Raw genomic sequence first — 19,403 nt, forward strand, 5'->3', positions numbered from 1 at the left:
CCTTATTTTATCAACTCAAAATTTCTGCGGTAAAAAACTTTACAGTTCTAAATTTGGTCAAGAAAACTGAATTCTCTGAGTATTTGTTAATCAATAATAAGCATTAGCTATGGTCAGTTTTACTTTATATGTTGATTATTTCTACCAGTAAATATTATTAATCAAGGGCTAATCATTTTATTTCTTAGTTAATGTATGAGAACAAGGTAGGTGATTTTCCCATGCAAAAATGCCACGTTATATCATATGTTTATACACTTAATGGTCCACAGCACTGCTGAACAAAAGAAATGAAGAACATCCTCCAAAAGCTTTCTATTCTGGTTTTTCCACGAGTTCTCCAATAGCCTTCCCTTATCTCCTTTATTTATCTCTCAGATTTATACCTATAGTTCTGAGTTCCAATCCTGCTTAGCTAACAGTTTAGTGAAGAATTCCACCTGGATATCTAACACGCGCCAACGTGGCATGTCCAGAACTGAACCCATCATCTGCTACAATCACTTCCTTCTCGTGCATGTTGAACGCTGGGACCAGTAGTTTCATTCTTTGCCACCACTCTGGCTTGAAACCTTAGTTTTTAAGCATCATGAAATGAAGAACAAGATGAGCTCGCAGTCAACATATCTTTTTTTTTTTTTAATCGCAACTTCCTCCCACACTTAAGTACAAATCTTTATCACTTTACGCTTGGACTTGACTATTTTTCTTACTTGCCAGTCTTTCCCCTCTACTGTGCCCACCATGATACACAAAATGGGTGATTTAGGAAAGAATTACTAAGGTAGAAACAACAATGCTTCTGAAGCAAAAAAAGGATCCAGCATCAATTTAAGAATTAACAAGGGTTCTTTCTTTCTAATCGTAATTCTATTTTAGTCTCAGGATAATATGGGGAACACACTCCAAGGCCATGTGCCCCAAGTGGAGCCCCCCTAGTGAGGAACATGAAACACTGCTAATAAGGAGAACTCTTCTATGCTTTTCTGGAGGAGGCTAATGGAAGCATTAAACTGACAGAAAATGCAAATTAGGGCAACTTTCACAATTAAGTAATGTGTGTTAGCAATAAAAAATGGCACCACGCCATAACTATCTAACATTCTGTACTTTTAAAAACCTTCCATAACCACTTTTGTTTATAAAGCTAAAGTGAAACACCAGATTACCTAAGTATCTAAGTTTCTCTCATAGAAGGTGGAGACCTTCCAGAAGTGGGATATCCCACTGTTGATACCATTTGGAAGCACACAGGAGAAGCTGTCAGCATGCAGTAGGCAATTAGTTCGGGATAATGCCCCGTAATCAAAAATAGTTTCCATGGCCTCCACATTTCATTCCTAGGGGAAAATATGAACGGGCACCTTGCTCTTCCTGTGGTGGGTATTACATTTTTCTTTTGACGACGTGTTTCATTTTGGTGAGTACATCTGCCCCCCATTCTCTACAACACCCAGAGTGATCTTTTGAAATATAAATCAGACCATACCACTCCCCTCCAACAGCTTCCCACTGAACAGAAGTAAAAGCCCAAGCCCTTATTGTAGCCCACAAGGTCCTCCATCACATGGTTTGGAGTTGATCTGTGATCTCCTCACCTCCCCATCCTTCCCTGCTGTCTAGCCATGCAGGCCTGCAGGTCGTCAGGCTCTCTCCTATCTCAGCGTCTTCACATCTACCATCCCCCTCTTGCCTGGGCTGTTCGCTCTTCTCTCCAAACGGCTGGCTCCTGCTCATTCAATTCTCAGCTCTAATGTTGCCTCGTCAAAGAGGCCTTCTCCATCTCCCTGATCCATGTTAGTAGCAATCACACTTTAGCATATTACTGTTTTATTTTACTTTTATAGCGCTTAAAGTATTTTTAAATACTTGTGTTTTGCTTATCTTCCTACCTAGAATATACGCCCCCATGAGAGGAGGGATCTTGATTCACCCCATTTCCCCAGCACCTAGAAGAGTGCCTGGCACACATTAAACACTTAGTAAACATTTGCTTAGTGAATTATTTTGGGAATTATAAAGTGGCAAAGACAGGATTCACAGAAAACCAATAAGCTGAAGGGCAAGAAAGAACACGAAAGCCTTGAGTGGCAAGTTAATAAAAAGCAGGTAGAGATAATAATGTGAACCCAGAAAGACTTTAACTTTGGTTAACCTTAGGACCTGTCATTTTCACACCTGCAAACAGCTAAAGATGTCTTTCAGAAAGGAGTGGAATAGTTTATAGGCATAGATAGGAAACCTGTTTTTAGTGTTGGCCAGCTAGAAGGATAGGATCTAGAGGCCACAAGGTAGCTGATAAGACTTCAGTGAGATGCTATGTTAAAAAAAAGAACCTTAGGTTGACCAAAAGTTAGAAACAACCTTATTCAATTACTGATCTTTTCCTCAGTCAAACCAATAAGAAAGACAAAAAGGATCCGATATGAAGGCAGGAACACTAAGGTCTCCAAATCAGAAAGCCATTCGGAGAGGAAGAAAACCAGGGAGGAAGTAGTTATATTTTAGAAACACAAATTTTGCCACATAGTTTCCTTGCCAACAAACCAATTGGTAGACAACAAACCAAGTTGTTCTTCAGGGATAAATGATCAAATATAGGAAGGTTTCCAGGAAAAAAAAAGAACTGATAGATTCTGGAGATGACAAAAGACAGAGGGAGATTTAACTTTAAATTCAAAGAAAACAAAGCAAGTGGAAAAAAAGCAATTTTTAACTACAGGAAAAAAGTCCAAAATTTATAATTGAAACCACAGTTAATGACACTTAGCTCAACAGAGACAATATTTTACATAGTCACAGATTTAACCAAAAGTTGTAATTTTAGTCTTTGAAGAAAATGGGAAGGTAAAAGTGAGCTAAAAGCCTTATATCACAATGAGAAGCTGAAAGATAATACTAAAATAAATAGTCTTCCATTCATTCTTATTTTTTGAAAACACAATTTTTAAAAACACAAGAGAAAAAGCTAAGAGAGTTAACAGTAGTTGACACTAGGAAGGAGGATCTGGGGCACGGAACTGCCATTTTGGTTATAATCCTCTCACATATTCCTGTGATCAAATTAAAGATTGATTTCAAAAACACTCAACATTTTAATAAAGATAATAAAACAAGAATGTGGACTAACTCCTAGACCTTAGTTATAACTTAAATTTTAACATACAATCCCTAATCGGTTTTTTTTAATTTCTGATAAAAGCAAAATCATATAGATAAAACATCTATTTATCCTAGATTTCAGTTAATGAAGTATCAGTTAATTGAATTTTGTTCTATATTAGAATTCTAGAATTCATTCATTCCTAAGCCTACTTTAGTAAAGGCAGAGTGATGATTTGGGTTTTAAGTGTATATTGAATACCAACACTTAGCTTGTACTGAGTAGCAGAGACCCTCTACAGACACCAAGGGAAACGTATTTCATTAGATGTTCCTATTCCACATAAATAAGAGGCAGTACAAAGTTAGAGCACTTTCTTAGACAACAGAATTTCAGAAATCAATAAAAGTCATATTTTCAAAGAGTAACTGAGAAGCTAAGAGATAACATCATAAAATGTTATATATTTTTAAAGCTTCTTATGAAACAGAATATTACGTAAAATCCACTTTCCTGAAGAGTCTAAAAAAGTTATCAGGAAAGTATCAACACTGGTGGGATGATGGGTGGCTTTTCTTTTCTTTTTTTCTGAATTTTACCTACTGCAAACATGGATTATGTTTCAGGGGAAGGGAAAAAAAGTTAAAGAAACCAAATCAGTAAAGTGAAGACAAATCTGAGAAAGCCTCAGAATACAAAGAAGTGGCAGATAGATGGAAACAATAACAGAGAAGATGATATGAAAGGCAGAGAGATGGAATATATGAGTGCTAAAGAGTTCTCAAAAAACCTAGGCCAATGGATCAGAAAACATAATAGAACAAAATATTCTTGAGCTGAAAAAATGGGCAGGTCTGAGATTGAAAGATGTTACCATTTTTCTAGGTACACAGTTAATGAAAACTAGATAAACCTAGCCATTACCTGGGAACACTTGATTTTCAAGAAACAAGAGAAAATGTGATTAGCATTTAGGCAGAGAAAACACATTACTTATAAGGGAACAAAAAGTCAGAATTGCCTCATACTCTTTTATAACCTTAATTAGTAAGTAAGGGTCAGTGGAGCAGTATTCACAAAACTTGGAGTTAGTGACCCAAGAGTCTTTATCAACTCAAGTGTGGTAGCACAGAAATTATCAGGTATGCAAGAGCTAAAGTAAAACAGCTTCCACATTAGCCTTCTTGAAAAGATTCCTTGAATTAGGTACTCCTGCTAAATGAGAGATAAATTTAAATTAAAAACTCACAAATGGGAAAAGTGTGGTATAAATGGATTACTGACACTAACTTGACAGAGAATTATATATGAATAACTAAAATTTGTGCAAAATAAAAATTTTATTCGAAAAGACAAATGGTTAGAGGAAAAAATAATACGAATGTCTAAATTTTATTAAATAAAAAATTATGGGGCTTCCCTGGTGGCGCAGGGGTTGAGAGTCCGCCTGCCGATGCAGGGGACACGGGTTCATGCCCTGGTCCAGGAAGATCCCACATGCCACAGTGCAGCTGGGCCCGTGAGCCATGGCCACTGAGCCTGCGCGTCCGGAGCCTGTGCTCCGCGACGGGAGAGGCCACACAGTGAGAGGCCCGCGTACCACAAAAAAAAAAAAAAAAAAAAATTATGAAAGTTGGCAGGAGAAAGGGGACTAGGATGGGGAAAAGAAGAGACATGTGAAGGTATGTCAAAATCATAAGTGACTGTTTTGTTCTGGACTTTGATAAGGTACAGTTTTAAATATGCATTTTAGTTGTGTTTTTAAAAAATTTTGAAAGCAAGCATGTAATAAAAAAAAATCCACATCCCAACAAAAATTTCATTCCCAGGTGTCTCCATCACTGTGATGTCAACATCCATAAGTTATAAGTCATCATAAACAACTGATGATATTATAATAAAGTCATTAAATTGACTCACAAGAGAAATTACACCATCTTACACTTTATCACGTGAATGCATCTAACATACATACCTGCACACTGGCTGTTACCACTGACGACCCTGAGGCAGAGGATGGTCTATGTGGAGTAGACAACGGTTTAGTAGCACCCTGTGTTCCACTTCCTGTTCCCCCAGATAGACTAGTCCTATTAGCTCCGCTTGAGTTAAGGTTGCTACCTCTGCTGGCCGGTACATTCATTGCAATTCCACTCAAGCTATTCTTGCCGACAGTTCCAGTGGATGATGAGTTTGTTAGCTTTGGAGGGGCCTGAAGATTTTTTGTAGATGGAAGGCCTGAAGTGCGATTAGAGGGCAATAAATTCAAGGTGGGAGACTGTCTGCTGATGTTTATTCCACTGGGCTGTTTATGGACTGGGTTGTTACTGCTAGAGTGGCTACTCTGGGCCACTAGTGCATTTGGACTGGAAGAACTTGGGGATACAGTAGGTTTGGGAGTTGGGTTGGATTTAGAAATAAGTTTAGTTGATACTGAAGGCTTAGCTGACTGAGAGGGCTTGGGTGAGGCAGAAGGCTTAGGTGAGGGCAAGGGTTTAGGAGACGTGGCAGGTTTTGGAGATGCGGCAAGTTTTGGGGATGCAGCCATTGAGAAGGGAGATTTGAAACCCTGCGTGGAGATTTGTGACACCATTGCCTTGGCTAAATAGTTACTGGAGGTAGTGGTGCTAGGTACTGTCCTAGAAACCAGGGAGTGGGACCCTTGAGAACCATTTCCAGGTGGGGGAGTAGATAAGGGAAGGCGGTACATAAGTGGCTTATCTGAAGACTTAATAAGTGGGGATGAACAGGAAAGTTGGGGATTATTACTTAATTTCACCACTGGATTGGTCTGTGATTTACTAATAGTTGCTTGTAATGGAGACACATAGTTCTGTTGGACAGCTGAATGCTGGTGCACCTTTGTTACTTGTGTTAACGAAGAAGCATCTTGGGCCTCTGATGTTCCCAGAGCGTGAGAGGAGGCAGCAACTTGGGCTTGGGAAGAAGAGGAGACATGGGTCTGTGAAGAGGAAGAAGCATGAATCTGGCTTGACCTCTGTAGTCCTTGTTGAAGTAGCCTGGCTGGCAAAGGTTCTAAGGAAACTTTAGGGTTCTGAATTGAAGAACCAGCAATAAGGCCTGAAGAGATGCCAGTATGAGCTAAATCCTGGGGTTTCTTTGGTACTGGCCCTGTGTGGCCAGCAATAAGACTTGATGAATGTGCGGTCTGAGTAGAATCTAGTTTTTTGGGAGTAGCCAGTGGCAGTTTACTCATGATACTTGCTAATTTTTCCTCTCTCAGTCCTGGACGAGGTTTTGCAGTTGGCATACTTATCCTTGAGCCAGATGGAGGGCCCTTGTTCCCGTTGTTGATAACAGCTAAAGCTTCAGAAACAAGATCCAGTGCAGGTGGATGAAAAGAAAGTTCTTCATCTAGTGAGTCATCAAGGCAGATCGTCTCCTGGGCCGGTGTAGAGCTAGAACTGGTGGAGGCCACAGCAGATGTGCTAGAGCTCGTTGAAGGGCCACCAACTGAAGCCACCAAGGATGCAGGAGTTTTCTGGTCCTTTTTTGGACTACACTCCTAGCATAAACAGCATTATGTTGGAAAAACAAAAATGATTAATCAAAAATTACAAAGTATTAGATTTTAAAGGACAAAGGAATTCTCATAATTAAAATTCTACTAGAAATCTTATTTAGAGACTGTAAAAACCAAAATAATTTTCCAGAGGGTAGAGCTCCTAACTGAACTGTCCTCAAAAGCCAAAGTAACTGATGTATTGCACACAGCTGCCACATCTTAGTAAGCCATTCTAAGAAGGCTTAAAACCAAGCCAAAGGAACATTCATATACTAGGTCTATTGAAACCTCCTCTCCCCTCACCCACCTCTATCAGATCTTCAGATACTATTCTGAATCCATTTGTTCAGAGACTATTCTCTTTTTATCCTCCTTATACCTAGGAGAACTTCTGCCTTTATCTTTTTTATTTGTATTTTTTAAATTTTTTGGCCGCACCGTGCAGCATGCAGGATCTTAGTTCCTCGACCAGGGATTGATCCCGAGCCCCCTGCAGTGGAAGTGCAGAGTCTTAACCGCTGGACCGCCAGGGAAATAGAATCTTAAGGTAGAATCTTAAGATTCTACCCAGGGACTTCCCTGGTGGCACAGTGGTTAGGAATCCGCTTGCCAATGCAGGGGACATGCGTTTGAGCTCTGGTCTGGAAGGATCCCACATGCCAGGGAGCAACTAAGTCCGTGAGCCACAACTCCTGAGCCTGCGCTCTAGAGCCCATGAGCCACAACTACTGAGCCCATGTGCCACGACTACTGAAGCCCGCAAGCCTACAGCCCGTGCTCCGCAACAAGAGAAGCCACTGCAATGAGAAGCCTGTGCACCGCCACGCAGAGTAGCCCCTGCTCGCCGCAACTAGAGAAAGCCCGCGCACAGCAAAAAAGACCCAACGCAGCCAAAAATTAAAAAAATAAATAATAAAAATAAATTAATTATATATAAAAATGATTCTACCCATCTCGTATAGTATGGTTTGCTACGATACTGGCCCTCACTCTCTGCTTCCTTGCATTTCGGCCTCTTTGTATGCCTGTCCTACAGCTACCCATAGGCAGCGCATAGAGAAACTGGTACATCAAACTGGCAGAAGATTCAATTCAAGCACACTTAAATTACCTTTTCTATTCATTTTGGTAAAAGTCATTTGTAATTTATTCCACACATATTCACTATGAGCAAGGCACTATGCTAAGAAAGCAAGAGCATTAGGAATTAAAACTTGGAATGCCTAAAGAGAGAATATTTTCTGTTTTATCAAAAAAATTAACTTTCTTAAAATTCAAGGAAGAGATACGAGAATTAGGGCACAGTTTAAAATATTCAAAGAGCAAAAGAATTTAAAAAGTATCTCTCTCGGGCTTCCCTGGTGGCACAATGGTTGAGAGTCCGCCTGCCGACGCAGGGGACGTGGGTTCGGGCCCCGGTCCGGGAGGATCCCGCATGCCGCGGAGCGGCTGGGCCCGTGAGCCATGGCCGCTGAGCCTGCGTGTCCGGAGCCTGTGCTCCGCAACGGGAGAGGCCACAACAGTGAGAGGCCCGCATACCGCAAAAAAAAAAAAAAAAAAGTATCCTTCTCTTATATAAAGTACATGACTCATATTTAAGATTAAGAAGAAATAAAACTACATAAAAATCTTTTCAAAGTTTCTTCAATTGGCTTCCTAAAAACAGACAAATCCAAATAAACCCAAACCCTTATATTATACATTAATTTACGCCATGACAGCACTTCCTCTAACTACAGTAGGGAAAGCATGGATAGAAAGGGTCTTTACCACCTACTTTCTAAGGCATTAGAGTAAATAAGAATAATAAATTCTTATTTCTGTTAAGAATGTCACTACACTCTTTCTTAGCAATTTCTCTAAACTTCTATTCTAAAAAGCCGTGATTGAAAACCTCAATACCTTTTAGAAGTCTGTAGCGTAACTACATTAAGATCAAAATTGTCTGCTAAGATGAACAGCTAATGCAGATGAGACATGACTGCACTGACAGGCCAACCAATCACATGATTAGTGAAAGCTGCATTACTATAAAAAGTACAGAAACTGAGAGTGGAGGAGTGTATCAAAATAATACTGGGAGTGTTACCAGTATAGAATTGCCATTTTAAGTAACTTTCTTTTAATTTTTCTTTAATATTTTTTTCTTTACAAAAATAACAGTAAATCCAGCCAAGAGAGTACTGTGTAGATTTATATTGGTAAATTGTTCAGGATATATATTTGAGCCGAAAAAGCAGGTTATTCCATTTATATAAATCTTAATTCAATCTGGATAAATGAATGACTGGATGGGCAGATGGATAGATGGTTAGATGGATGGATGAATGGGTGGAAGGAAAGAAGGAAGGGAGGCAGGGACAGACAGCCAGAAGAAGGGAGGGCAGATGTGTACCAGAAAGTTAGGAGCTTTTTATTCTGTGTGAGCAGAAATTTCTGGATACTTTTACTTTCCTCCTTCTTACTTTTCTGTATTGTTTGCATTTTCTCCTGCAAGCATTTCCTTATATTACCTTTACAACTGAAATAGGTATTTAAAGGTCAGCAGGGCAGGAAAAAACCGTATCTGCAATACAGTTTTTCCATTTGGGGAAAAGGAAAGGGTAATTTAATCACAAAGAAAGGAACAAAACATAATTCCCCTGTACCATCCCAGCACACCCATTATTAGAATTCTGGTAAATTAATCATATGTTTAAATAGATGTATCAAAATTTAACCAACCCTTTATGGTGGGTATTAGGAGTTTAAAAATAAAGTCAAATGTCAAAACAAAGCATGAAGTCAATAGATTTAATGAAATACTGGCTCCATATTATTTGGATTAGAAGACAAAGCAGGTTAACTAAGAAAAAGAAGACTATTTAATCTGTGTTCAAAGAGCCTCTAATATAATAAATTAAGAAGACCACGGAGTAGCAAATGTTGACCTTCTGGCCCTAACCTCACAAGCAAAGAAACTCTATTCAAAGAGATGAAGACTATGGGAAAAGTCTAAAACCTACAAGTTGTGGGCTTTCATTATAATTTTAATTTCAAATGATTATAGTTTTCACTTCTAGAGGTTATGCTTGGTTCAACTCTGCTTTGTCTACTTTGATCGGATATTTTTTGTCCCCCCTTCTACTTTTTTAAATATTAAAAAACTTAAGTTACTTTATGTTCTAAATCTAATAAATCCATCACTTGCCCTTCTTAGGGATCTAATTCTGTTGGCTATTTCCGCTGACTCACTCACAGTAACTTATTTCCTCACGTATTCTGTATTTTCAGATTGTAAACTCATGTTTGACACAGTATATATGTGATAAGCCTTTGAGGCCTGGGATGAAGGTACATTATTAAAGAGTGAATGTGATTTGCCAGTGCCCTGGGTTAATACTAATCTAACAACTTTAAGTTATTTTCGTAGCTTGAGGTTTTCCCAGTTCATGCAGGTTGTGTAAATTAAACTCCTAATCCAGAGAAAAATTTCAGGGAGGATTTCTTCTCCTAATCCAGAACCCAGGCCAAGATACACAAATTTCTTAGTCTTTCCGCTGGTGAATGGATTTCTTTTCCAGTTCTTTCTTTTACTAAAAATGTTATCCTTTGAGAGTCCCAGGTTTACGGAGAGTTTCATTCCAATTCCCAACCTATTTAAGTCTAAGAAAATCTTATCTACTGTGCTCTGAGAAGGTGATAGAAATCAGCAAAGGCACCTAAAGGCAACTAAAGTTTCAGTGACAGATTAACAAACACTCTGGCAGCTTCTTCTTTTTTCTGAGCCTTAGGAATTTCTCTTACATATTTATATGTGCAACCTCAGCGATGCTTCTGAGAGATATTTGTCATATTTTATTCAACATTTCTAAGTAGTAATAAGCCTTACAATTTAACTAATGTATACAAATTTCCCACTGCCACAAAGTCATCTCTTCTCCCAAATACAATGGTTTTAGGATTTTTACAATGTTTGAAAACACCCATCTTAAGAGTATGGTACCTAAAATACATGTGAAATACCATATAACCTTTTCATCATAAGGATGTATTTCAACAGTCACCAATTATCACTAATTAAAGATTTGGTTCATTACTTACCTTCACTTTGGGTTTAGGTGCAGGAATCACCTTTTTCTTTGCCCTAAGAGAAAAGATTAAAAAGGAGTCCATTTCAGGAGCAGTTAAGTCACTCATTAGGAAATTGTAACATATAATCTTGTAATTATATGGGTAAATAATTTCTTCTATTTGGGAAGTTCTCTGAAGGAACTATATATAAGTTATATAAGTGCTCAGTTTATATGTGAATATACAGCAACATGTTCCCCAATTTCAATTAACTAGAATAAAGGCCAAACCATTAGTAAAATGTGAAATGTGGATGATAGTTTTTTAAAAATTTAAATGTAAATACTAAAAAAAAAAATTTAAAATAACTCAAAACAGGCTAACAAAGCTGCCTAAGGAGACTTATTTCAAAGAGTTGGTAAGAATTTGTAATTATTTATAGAATAAGAGCTTCAAGGAACTTTAAACTCAAATTAAACCATGCTAAGAGGTTGTAAATGAGATACTGTTTAAAAAACAAAACAAAAAATCCTCAAGTTTTTAAAGAAAATTATTTTTAACATAATAATTTAGATAAAAATGACAGAAAAAACGCAATAAAAATACCATGGATCCTTGGAACCTTTGGGAACCAGTGTGGAAAATGTTTGAAGATTAAAAAAGGGTTGAAAAGCTAAAATACCTCACATGTCAGAACATTTCGACTTCACTAAGTTAAAATGCCATCAATTAAATTAACAGGTATCTTGATTACAATCTACAACTTCGTTAAGGCAACAGTAATATTCATGACTTTCAGGCCCATATTATCACACAGATTCCTACTTTCTGATACAAAACGAAACATAAAGCCATAATAATGAGGCTACTAAAAAAGGAAAAAAAAAACTGAGGTAAAGGATCTATGTAAACACTTGCTTTAGAATTAAAGGAATGAATTATTTATACTTGAATTGTAACGTGATTTTAGAACTATAGGGAAATTAAAGGCCTGAAATATTATTGACACAAATACATATAAAGGCATGAAAAATATACATACCCCCCACCCTGGGATATCTAAACCACCTGCAACAAAATAAACCTATAATGTATGAAACCAAACTACTCCAAATTTATACCCAAAACAACAAAACTAGCAAGATCTGAAAACCACACCAACTCAATACATCTCTGATGGTATACTAACAAAGTGTCCTTCCTAAAAGCTGTAAAAAATTCCACCTACAGGGGGCTTCCCTGGTGGCGCAGTGGTTGAGAGTCCGCCTGCCGATGCTGGGGACACGGGTTCGTGCCCCCGTCTGGGAAGATCCCACATGCCGCGGAACGGCTAGGCCCGTGAGCCATGGCCGCTGAGCCTGCGCGTCCGGAGCCTGTGCTCCGCAACGGGAGAGGCCACAACAGTGAGAGGCCCGCGTATTGCCAAAAAAAAAAAAAAAAAAAAAAAAATTCCACCTACTATAACTGTATACATGGAGAGGGGGAATTTTGTAACATTACCCAGATGTTAACCAGATCTCTTAGTGGAATACTGAACTAGAGTGCTCAGTAAATTCTCAGTGACTTGCTTATTTTATATTTTATTAACCCTTAATACTACACTTCTAGGCAATAGAGAAGTAGCCTTAAGTTGTAGGTAAAAATAAAATCCTTGTCAAATTAACCAGTATTCACCCAAAAATGTAACCACAGAAAAAACTTGCCTTTTCACTAGAGACCTTAAGTTGTAGGTAAAAATAAAATCCTTGTCAAATTAACCAGTATTCACCCAAAAATGTAACCACAGAAAAAACTTGCCTTTTCACTAGAGACCCTTGCCTTTTCACTAATTAATTCTAAATTAATTATTTAGTAATTATCAATACATCACTAATGAAAGATTCAGTTTTGGACAGAGGGAAGGACATGAAGAGTATGTTAATTTTGTAGAATAAAACACTGCAAGGCAAGGCTAGGTAGGATATATACAGAACTGTCTTAGAAAGCATGAGGATAACAGATTACCTTTGTAGATGGTCATTAAGAGGGAAAGAAAAAAGTATACAAAACAACTGGAGGGCAGATCCTCCAGGAACAAAGGAAACCACTAGAGCCTTCCTGTTTACATGGTTCCTCACTACCAGATCTCAGGCCAATATGTTACATTATGGATTCAAGTTTTTAGAGGCTAGCCTGAGAAGTTCTTTAATAGATAAATATGTCCTGAGGTCTACAGAGTCAGCAGTTTAAACGATTTTTAAAAACAAAAAAGCAGTGGTAAGACAGAGATTGTATAAATGTATGTTTAAGTTCTATTTTACCTAGCATTTAATAAATGGTATTTTTGTTTACTAAATATCATAATGTGAATAAATACAAATGAAGAAATCTGGAGTCTGCATTTACTCACGGAGCAGAAGTAAGATGATTATGTACACTCCGACTTTCCTTAAAAAGCATTCTGGAAAAATTAAAAGGACACAATTATTTTTCCACAGCAGATAATAACATGATAATCACTTTGTCATTTTAATCATTTAATATTCAATAGGCTACTATTTGCTTTTTTACCAAATAAAGACTTATAATGGTACAGTAAATTCAATAACCTATTCTATGGGAAATGTTATATTACCTCTTTATTTAAATCTTTTAACAGATTTCTGTTGATTTAAGATGAATACTTCAGGATGACAGGTTGAGACAGCCAAGTCTATTAATTTTAACATTCTTTACTTAACTCTTTAAACTGGGCTACACTTAGTTTTAGAGATACCACTCTACATTGACTATTTTCAATAGCACTAAGGCTGTGCCTCTTTTTCTACACTCTAAATCTTGTGCTCAGTTACTTATCTTCATGATACCCATATAAAGTTCCCCTTCCAAAGTTCAAAACTTTCTTCCCCCCTCCCCTTTTCTCTTATTAGGAAATTCACGTGCAAAAAAGAAAAAGTGGTCGGTTAAAAAAAAAAAAAATCACCTTTATGTGTATCTCTATGTCCATGTGACTAACTGTTTTGTCTTTTAAGTGAGTGAAGCTTTCAAAGCAGACATCATCTGAGATGACTGTAAAGAATGTTAAACACACTAGGTTCTTAGGAAAATGAATGTCATATGTGTGTGTATATGTCTTTAATAACAGCAATAAAAAAGTAAAATAAAATCTAGGATGTCATATTTCTTACCTTGCCTGCATCCAGCCCTTAGGCCACAATGGTTTCACCTCTGTCTCCATAAAGGATTTAAGATAATCCTCAGCAGACTGGCTTTTATTTGGCTCTAACTCATAGCATCCCAATTTGATCTCAACAAGGTTACATAACAAAGTTCTAAACAGATTAAAAATATATATTTATATATAAATCTGACTGCAAAATTGTAGAAAATTAAGCTTGAAACAGATTTTTTAAAAGCACATAAATCTGACAGCAATAATAAAGACTATTATCTGAAGAATTCAGAAGATGACATGAAGATAGATAATTTCTAACATATATCATTCGGTGTACTATAGCCAAATTTCCAATATGAGATAATTTCCTTTGATACCTTTAATCCAGGCACCAAAGATTAAAAGGGATAGTCCTACAACTAAACCCTCCACTTGGAGTACAGAAATACTGGTAAGAAAGATGACTGGTTATATAAATATATTTAGTACTTCACCTCTGAAACCAGTATGACTTACTCAATAATAAGATTAACTTATAAAAAGTACTATAGGTAAATAAAAGTGATAGAACTCTAAGGATATTAGAACCAAATTAATTTTCTCTTGAATAAATTTTTCCTACACACTAACTTTTGGTTGCTTCTATCTAGTTTTCCATTTACTATCGATTCTTTTTATGAGAAACCTTACTTCTGCATCAGCTATTTGGTTAAAAGTGAAGGTTTTGGTTGAATCTTACCTAATGGTGTCATCCCAGTGGAACTTCTTCCTTGGTCCTATGACACGTTTCCCTGGTTTCTCATCATCATCTTCCTCAGACCCATTTTTTTCTCGTTCTTCATCTGTTTGAAACCTAAAAATGAAAACTATTTTATGAAGCAAAGTTTCAACCCAACACTGCCTATAATATGCTCCTTAGATACTTGTTGAATTGCTTAATTGAATGTTAACTCAAAAGACAGGGTAAATGAGGAGTCTACCTTTCCACATAATACTTTGAAGTTGAAGTGCGTTATAAAGCGCTCTGGTAAATAAGGTCTTCAAACTCTAATATAAAGGCATGAACACTTATCTTTTGTATCCAACTTCAACCAGTCAAGTAGGTCAACATGTGAAATGTCTGACCAGTGTCAGCTCTAGCTTTGATCACATCCATACACTAAATCAAAAGACCTTTTGCCTTTCACACCAAAGCAGTTGAGTGGGAAGTGACTTGCCATTTAGAAAATATATTCAATTATACCACTTCAGTGGTTTATGTGGATTTCTACTTGGTGATGAAGTCCACTTAAGACCAATCTCTAACAGCTACAAGTATTTCTCAAATGCAAAAGCCAGTCCAAATAGAAGAGGTACATACTTGGCACACTTAGCTTGATTACGAGCCTGGCAGTCCTCCTGGTATTTAAATAGCTGTTCAGGCATGACATTGCTAACAGCCAGTTTCAGTTTTTGCAGAGGTTCTCTTAAACGATCATCCTGAGGAAAAAAAAACACTGAAAGTTTTTTCAAACATATTTACAAAACTTATTTTGCAAGCAGATCCTCAGAAGATGAAATTTGGGTTTTAGATATTGATCACACATTTGAAATGTTAGCATATTCAAATATGGACATTTCTTCTAAAATGCTGACTTTTCATAATGCACACTGTATATAATAAAATTAGGATAACCCTACTTCCCAGAAAGCCACGCAGAGTCCCAGTTTTTGCCTGTTGCCTCAGCATAATTATTAATAGTGCTCAATTACACTCTTAAAAATACTCCAGTAAATTATATGGACACTTTAACTGTAATAAAATGATTAAATAGAGAACAAAATCTACACTGTGCAGACTACTACCAGTTAATCCCCATTATGATGGGGAACTAGTACCACAAGAAGAGATCCTGCTTTGGAGGACTGGAATGCACAGTTTGGTTTGGTGACTACCAACAGAATGTTGGCATCCTGTTTCCTTGTTTATTGTTAGTAACTGTGACTTAAGTTGTAAGCAAAAATGCAAGGTCAAGGCCAAAGTGAAAGAGGACAATGGGAGACTCTTATTCACGTCAGTTCAGGGCAAAAAGAAAAGAAGGTTTGTATCTGACAGCTTTAATCAATCAATTTATTTATTTCATCTTGCAAGTAACAAAATATATATGTAGCTATTTAGAACATACTCTTTATTACTGTCATAGGTGCAGAAATATTAGACTTTGCTTTTCTTACTGACACAACTGTGTTTAAAATGTGATTTTTGGTAAGGAGAAGACTTTTAGGAATGCAATTATCATGTTATGGCAGGTGTGTTTTACAAATTAAAACATTTTATTAATAACATTAATTTTATTAATAAAAACAAAATACAAATATTACTAACAAGCATTTTACTTATTTCATGCATACCAATTAATAAATGTTATTGCACATATGACAGTGTCTGCTATAAAATCCCATTTAAAAAAATGGAAGATCCAGTATCATGGTTTCTGGGTGATCTCATCTTAAGAATTACATAGCTGAGACTATCTGCCTGGGAACAATCCAAATATACATCAACAGTAAAATGAATAACTGAGATATATTCATACAATGGAATACTGTACACACAGCAGTAAAAATGGAGTTCCCCTGCATGTAAAGACAGATAAATCTGAGATGCATAATGGTGAGTGTAAAAAAGCAAGCTGCGTAAGAAAACAGACACTATTACTCCATTTATATGAAGCTCAAAAACATGTCAAACCAAACAATATAATGTTTAGGGATACAAAGGTACATGATTATACCATATAAAGAAAAGCAAGGGTTAGATAAATGTCTTTCTTCCATAGTCAACATTCCATAGTCAATGTCCAGGCATAGGCACAAAATCTGAGACCTCAAATAAATTTCATTTGTTCATTAACCTGCTTTGAATTGAGAAAGAACTACAGTTTCTCAATTCAAAAGAACTATTTTATTAATAGACGTATAGCACCTTTAACAAAGAATTCTATGCCTGTCAGATCACACCCACTGCGGTGATCCAGAGCACCACACTCAGTCCCCTATTTGTACCATGCTGTGCTTTGTGACTCTAGCCCCCCGACCAGAAAAGTTTAGACTGACTCAAAATAATACAACCAGAGTTTTCACCCCAAGCATATGGATTGGGATGAGAAATCTACAGTCAATCTCTGTGTGTAGCTTTTCTGTAATATAAAACCTTGGAAATAAAGAAAACTTATCTGCAGATGCACATAAAAGGATAAAAGTGAGATAGGGCGAGAGAGGTAAAGAGAAACAGAGTTAATTCAGATTATCAGTTCCCATTCCTTCCTGGTTGCATTCTTGCCCTTAATTCCAGGGAATACCTTTATTCATAGAAAAAAGTGTTCTTTTTTTTATCTTAAACTGCATCCAAGTTATTTTTTCTATAACTTGCAAGTTATAAACATTTTTAAAATACATAGTCAAACAAATCATTAAAGGAAGAGTAATCAGGACAGTGAAGGTACTGAAGCCCATTTTATATGAAGTAAAGAAGGGGACATAATTTGTGAATAAACGCAAAAGGAGAATTAGGACCAATGGGATGGAAAGCACTTGGATTTGACTCAACATATGCAAGAACTTCCTGATATTGTAATGAAATAAGCTTCTGATCACTGGAAGCATGCAAACTTGCACAATTACTTAGAGGCACTGCAGTCGAGAAGAATCTAGCAGAACATGGATGATTACACTAGATAATCTTTAAGTTTAAGTGCAACCCTGTGACTCTTTCCATTGGTCTTTATGTCAGTGTGAGCATATCTGTATAGGTCCATTTCAGGAATAAGAAAATTGAATTATACATATGTCAGATTATTTGTTGAGGGCAAAGTTGTGTCAGTTGTGGAACTGAGGTTAATTTACCTAGTCCAAGAAGCATTAGAAAACATTATGTCTCATCTAAACCTCTCAATTGATGAAAAGCAATTTTTTCCCAGGGGATCCAACATGCTATGGTTACTAAAGAACATCCTATGGTTACTAAATATGTACAATACAATTATAAAGCAATTAGTATGCAAAAGCAGCAAACAGAAATCAGTCTCCTTTCAGGTTATAAAACCCCAGAAGCAGGTATTATTGTTCCTCCTCTTACCTGGACATTGAGATGTAACTTCTTTAGACGTTTTACCAGTGTTTCTTTATTGCATGGCACAAAAGCTTCAAGGTGGGAGTAGACACTGCTACGAATGACAGGGCCTAGTTCCTGCAGCTGTAACTCAATGCTGACCAAAAACAACAACAAATAAGTAGTACAGAATTTCTTTTAGGTAGTAACAAACAAGCAAGGAGGCAGAGGCAGTGATTTTTTTCTCCTTTTACCTTTCCATGATTTCCTAGACAGTATTTTTCAAGGAAAAAAAAAAACAAAACCATAAATCGTAATGCTATAAAAAATTTCAATGAATCTAGTTTCAGAGTAGAATTTACAACCCCAACAAGATGGCAAATAATTTTTTTTGCTTTTTTTTTTTAATTGAGGTATACTTGATTTACAATACTGTGTTAGTTTCACATATACAGGAAAGTGTTTCAGTTATATATATATATATATAAAATTACTTTTTCAGATTCTTCTCCATTATAGGTTATTATGAGATATTTAATATAGTCCCCTGTGCTATATAGTAGGTCCTTGTTGTTTATCTATTTTATATATAGTAGTGTGTATCCTAAACTCCTGGGAATTCCCTGGTGGTCCAGTGGTTAGGACTCCACGCTTCCACTGCAGGGGGCATGGGTTCGATCCTTGGTCGGGGAACTAAGATCCTGCAAGCTGCACGATGCAGCCAAAAAAACCCACAAAAAACCTAAACTCCTAATTTTTTCCCCACCCCGCCCAAATAATTTTTTGATGACAGGGGCAAAGTCTACATTTTTGGGTAAAGCACAGGAACTCCATTATTAACCAAAAACTCACTTCCTCAAAGAGACATCATACTTCCCCTCACCACCCTGCAACTGCTATACTAGAGTCACAGTTTCAGTGAATTTTTAGAGTATTTTTTCCTTAAAGGTGTTTGAAAAAATTACAGATTCAGAAGAGGTAAAGCCCTCCTGGCTACACGCACAGACTGTTTTATCCTTCTTTGTTTTCCTTATTGTGCCTCCACTGAACTAGATATTTAATAGTTTGTTCAATTTATTCCAGTTCTCCAGTTCCTGCTAAAAGAGTATTTAACCAAACAGTTACTTCAAAAAAAAAAAAGGGAAGAGTTTGTAATAGCCACCATATTCTCAGCAAGACAAGCCTACTATAAACAATTGAGGTGTCTTCCAGATGGAAGACAGTATATCTGGCAGTTGCTACTGTAGAAAGATGAGAACAGATGTTAATTTGAAGGTCAAGACCAAACTGGGGCCCTTGGCAATAAACTATGTCCAAATCATCATGTTTTACTATAGAAGAAGGTGCAAACAGACGTAAATATTTTCACAAATATAAGGTACATGCAAAGATTCAATTAACAGCTTTTGGGGAAGGAAAGAAACCCTGCCAGATCAAATGTATCCAACACTTATAATATACACTGCAATTTCAGAAA

The 19,403-nt window shown here is 36.8% G+C and overlaps 1 protein-coding gene across 8 annotated transcripts in view; it reads right to left on the bottom strand.

Annotated features, from left to right (window-relative positions):
- UBN2 (ubinuclein 2) overlaps nt 1-19,403 on the bottom strand; it is a 76,785-nt gene that overhangs the window by 15,487 nt on the left and 41,895 nt on the right. For 7 of the 8 annotated variants that reach the window (XR_016394275.1, XR_016394274.1, XM_022580074.3 and 4 more), the window contains 7 exons: nt 17,954-18,083; nt 15,197-15,315; nt 14,576-14,689; nt 13,850-13,993; nt 13,072-13,122; nt 10,713-10,755; nt 5,079-6,629 (listed from right to left, as the gene is read on the bottom strand). Coding sequence is in view for 6 of the 8 variants with exons in the window: in XM_022580074.3 (XP_022435782.1) it covers nt 5,079-6,629; nt 10,713-10,755; nt 13,072-13,122; nt 13,850-13,993; nt 14,576-14,689; nt 15,197-15,315; nt 17,954-18,083 (2,152 nt within the window). In the remaining 2 variants the exon portion in view is untranslated. The remainder of the gene's footprint in view (nt 1-5,078; nt 6,630-10,712; nt 10,756-13,071; nt 13,123-13,849; nt 13,994-14,575; nt 14,690-15,196; nt 15,316-17,953; nt 18,084-19,403) is intronic. The other variant, XM_022580084.3, reaches the window with a different exon arrangement.

This window comes from Delphinapterus leucas, chromosome 9 (genome assembly GCF_059928025.1).
Source record: "Delphinapterus leucas isolate spDelLeu-1000000601 "Yukka" chromosome 9, BTC_Dleu_Yukka2, whole genome shotgun sequence".
Lineage (NCBI taxonomy): Eukaryota > Metazoa > Chordata > Mammalia > Artiodactyla > Monodontidae > Delphinapterus > Delphinapterus leucas.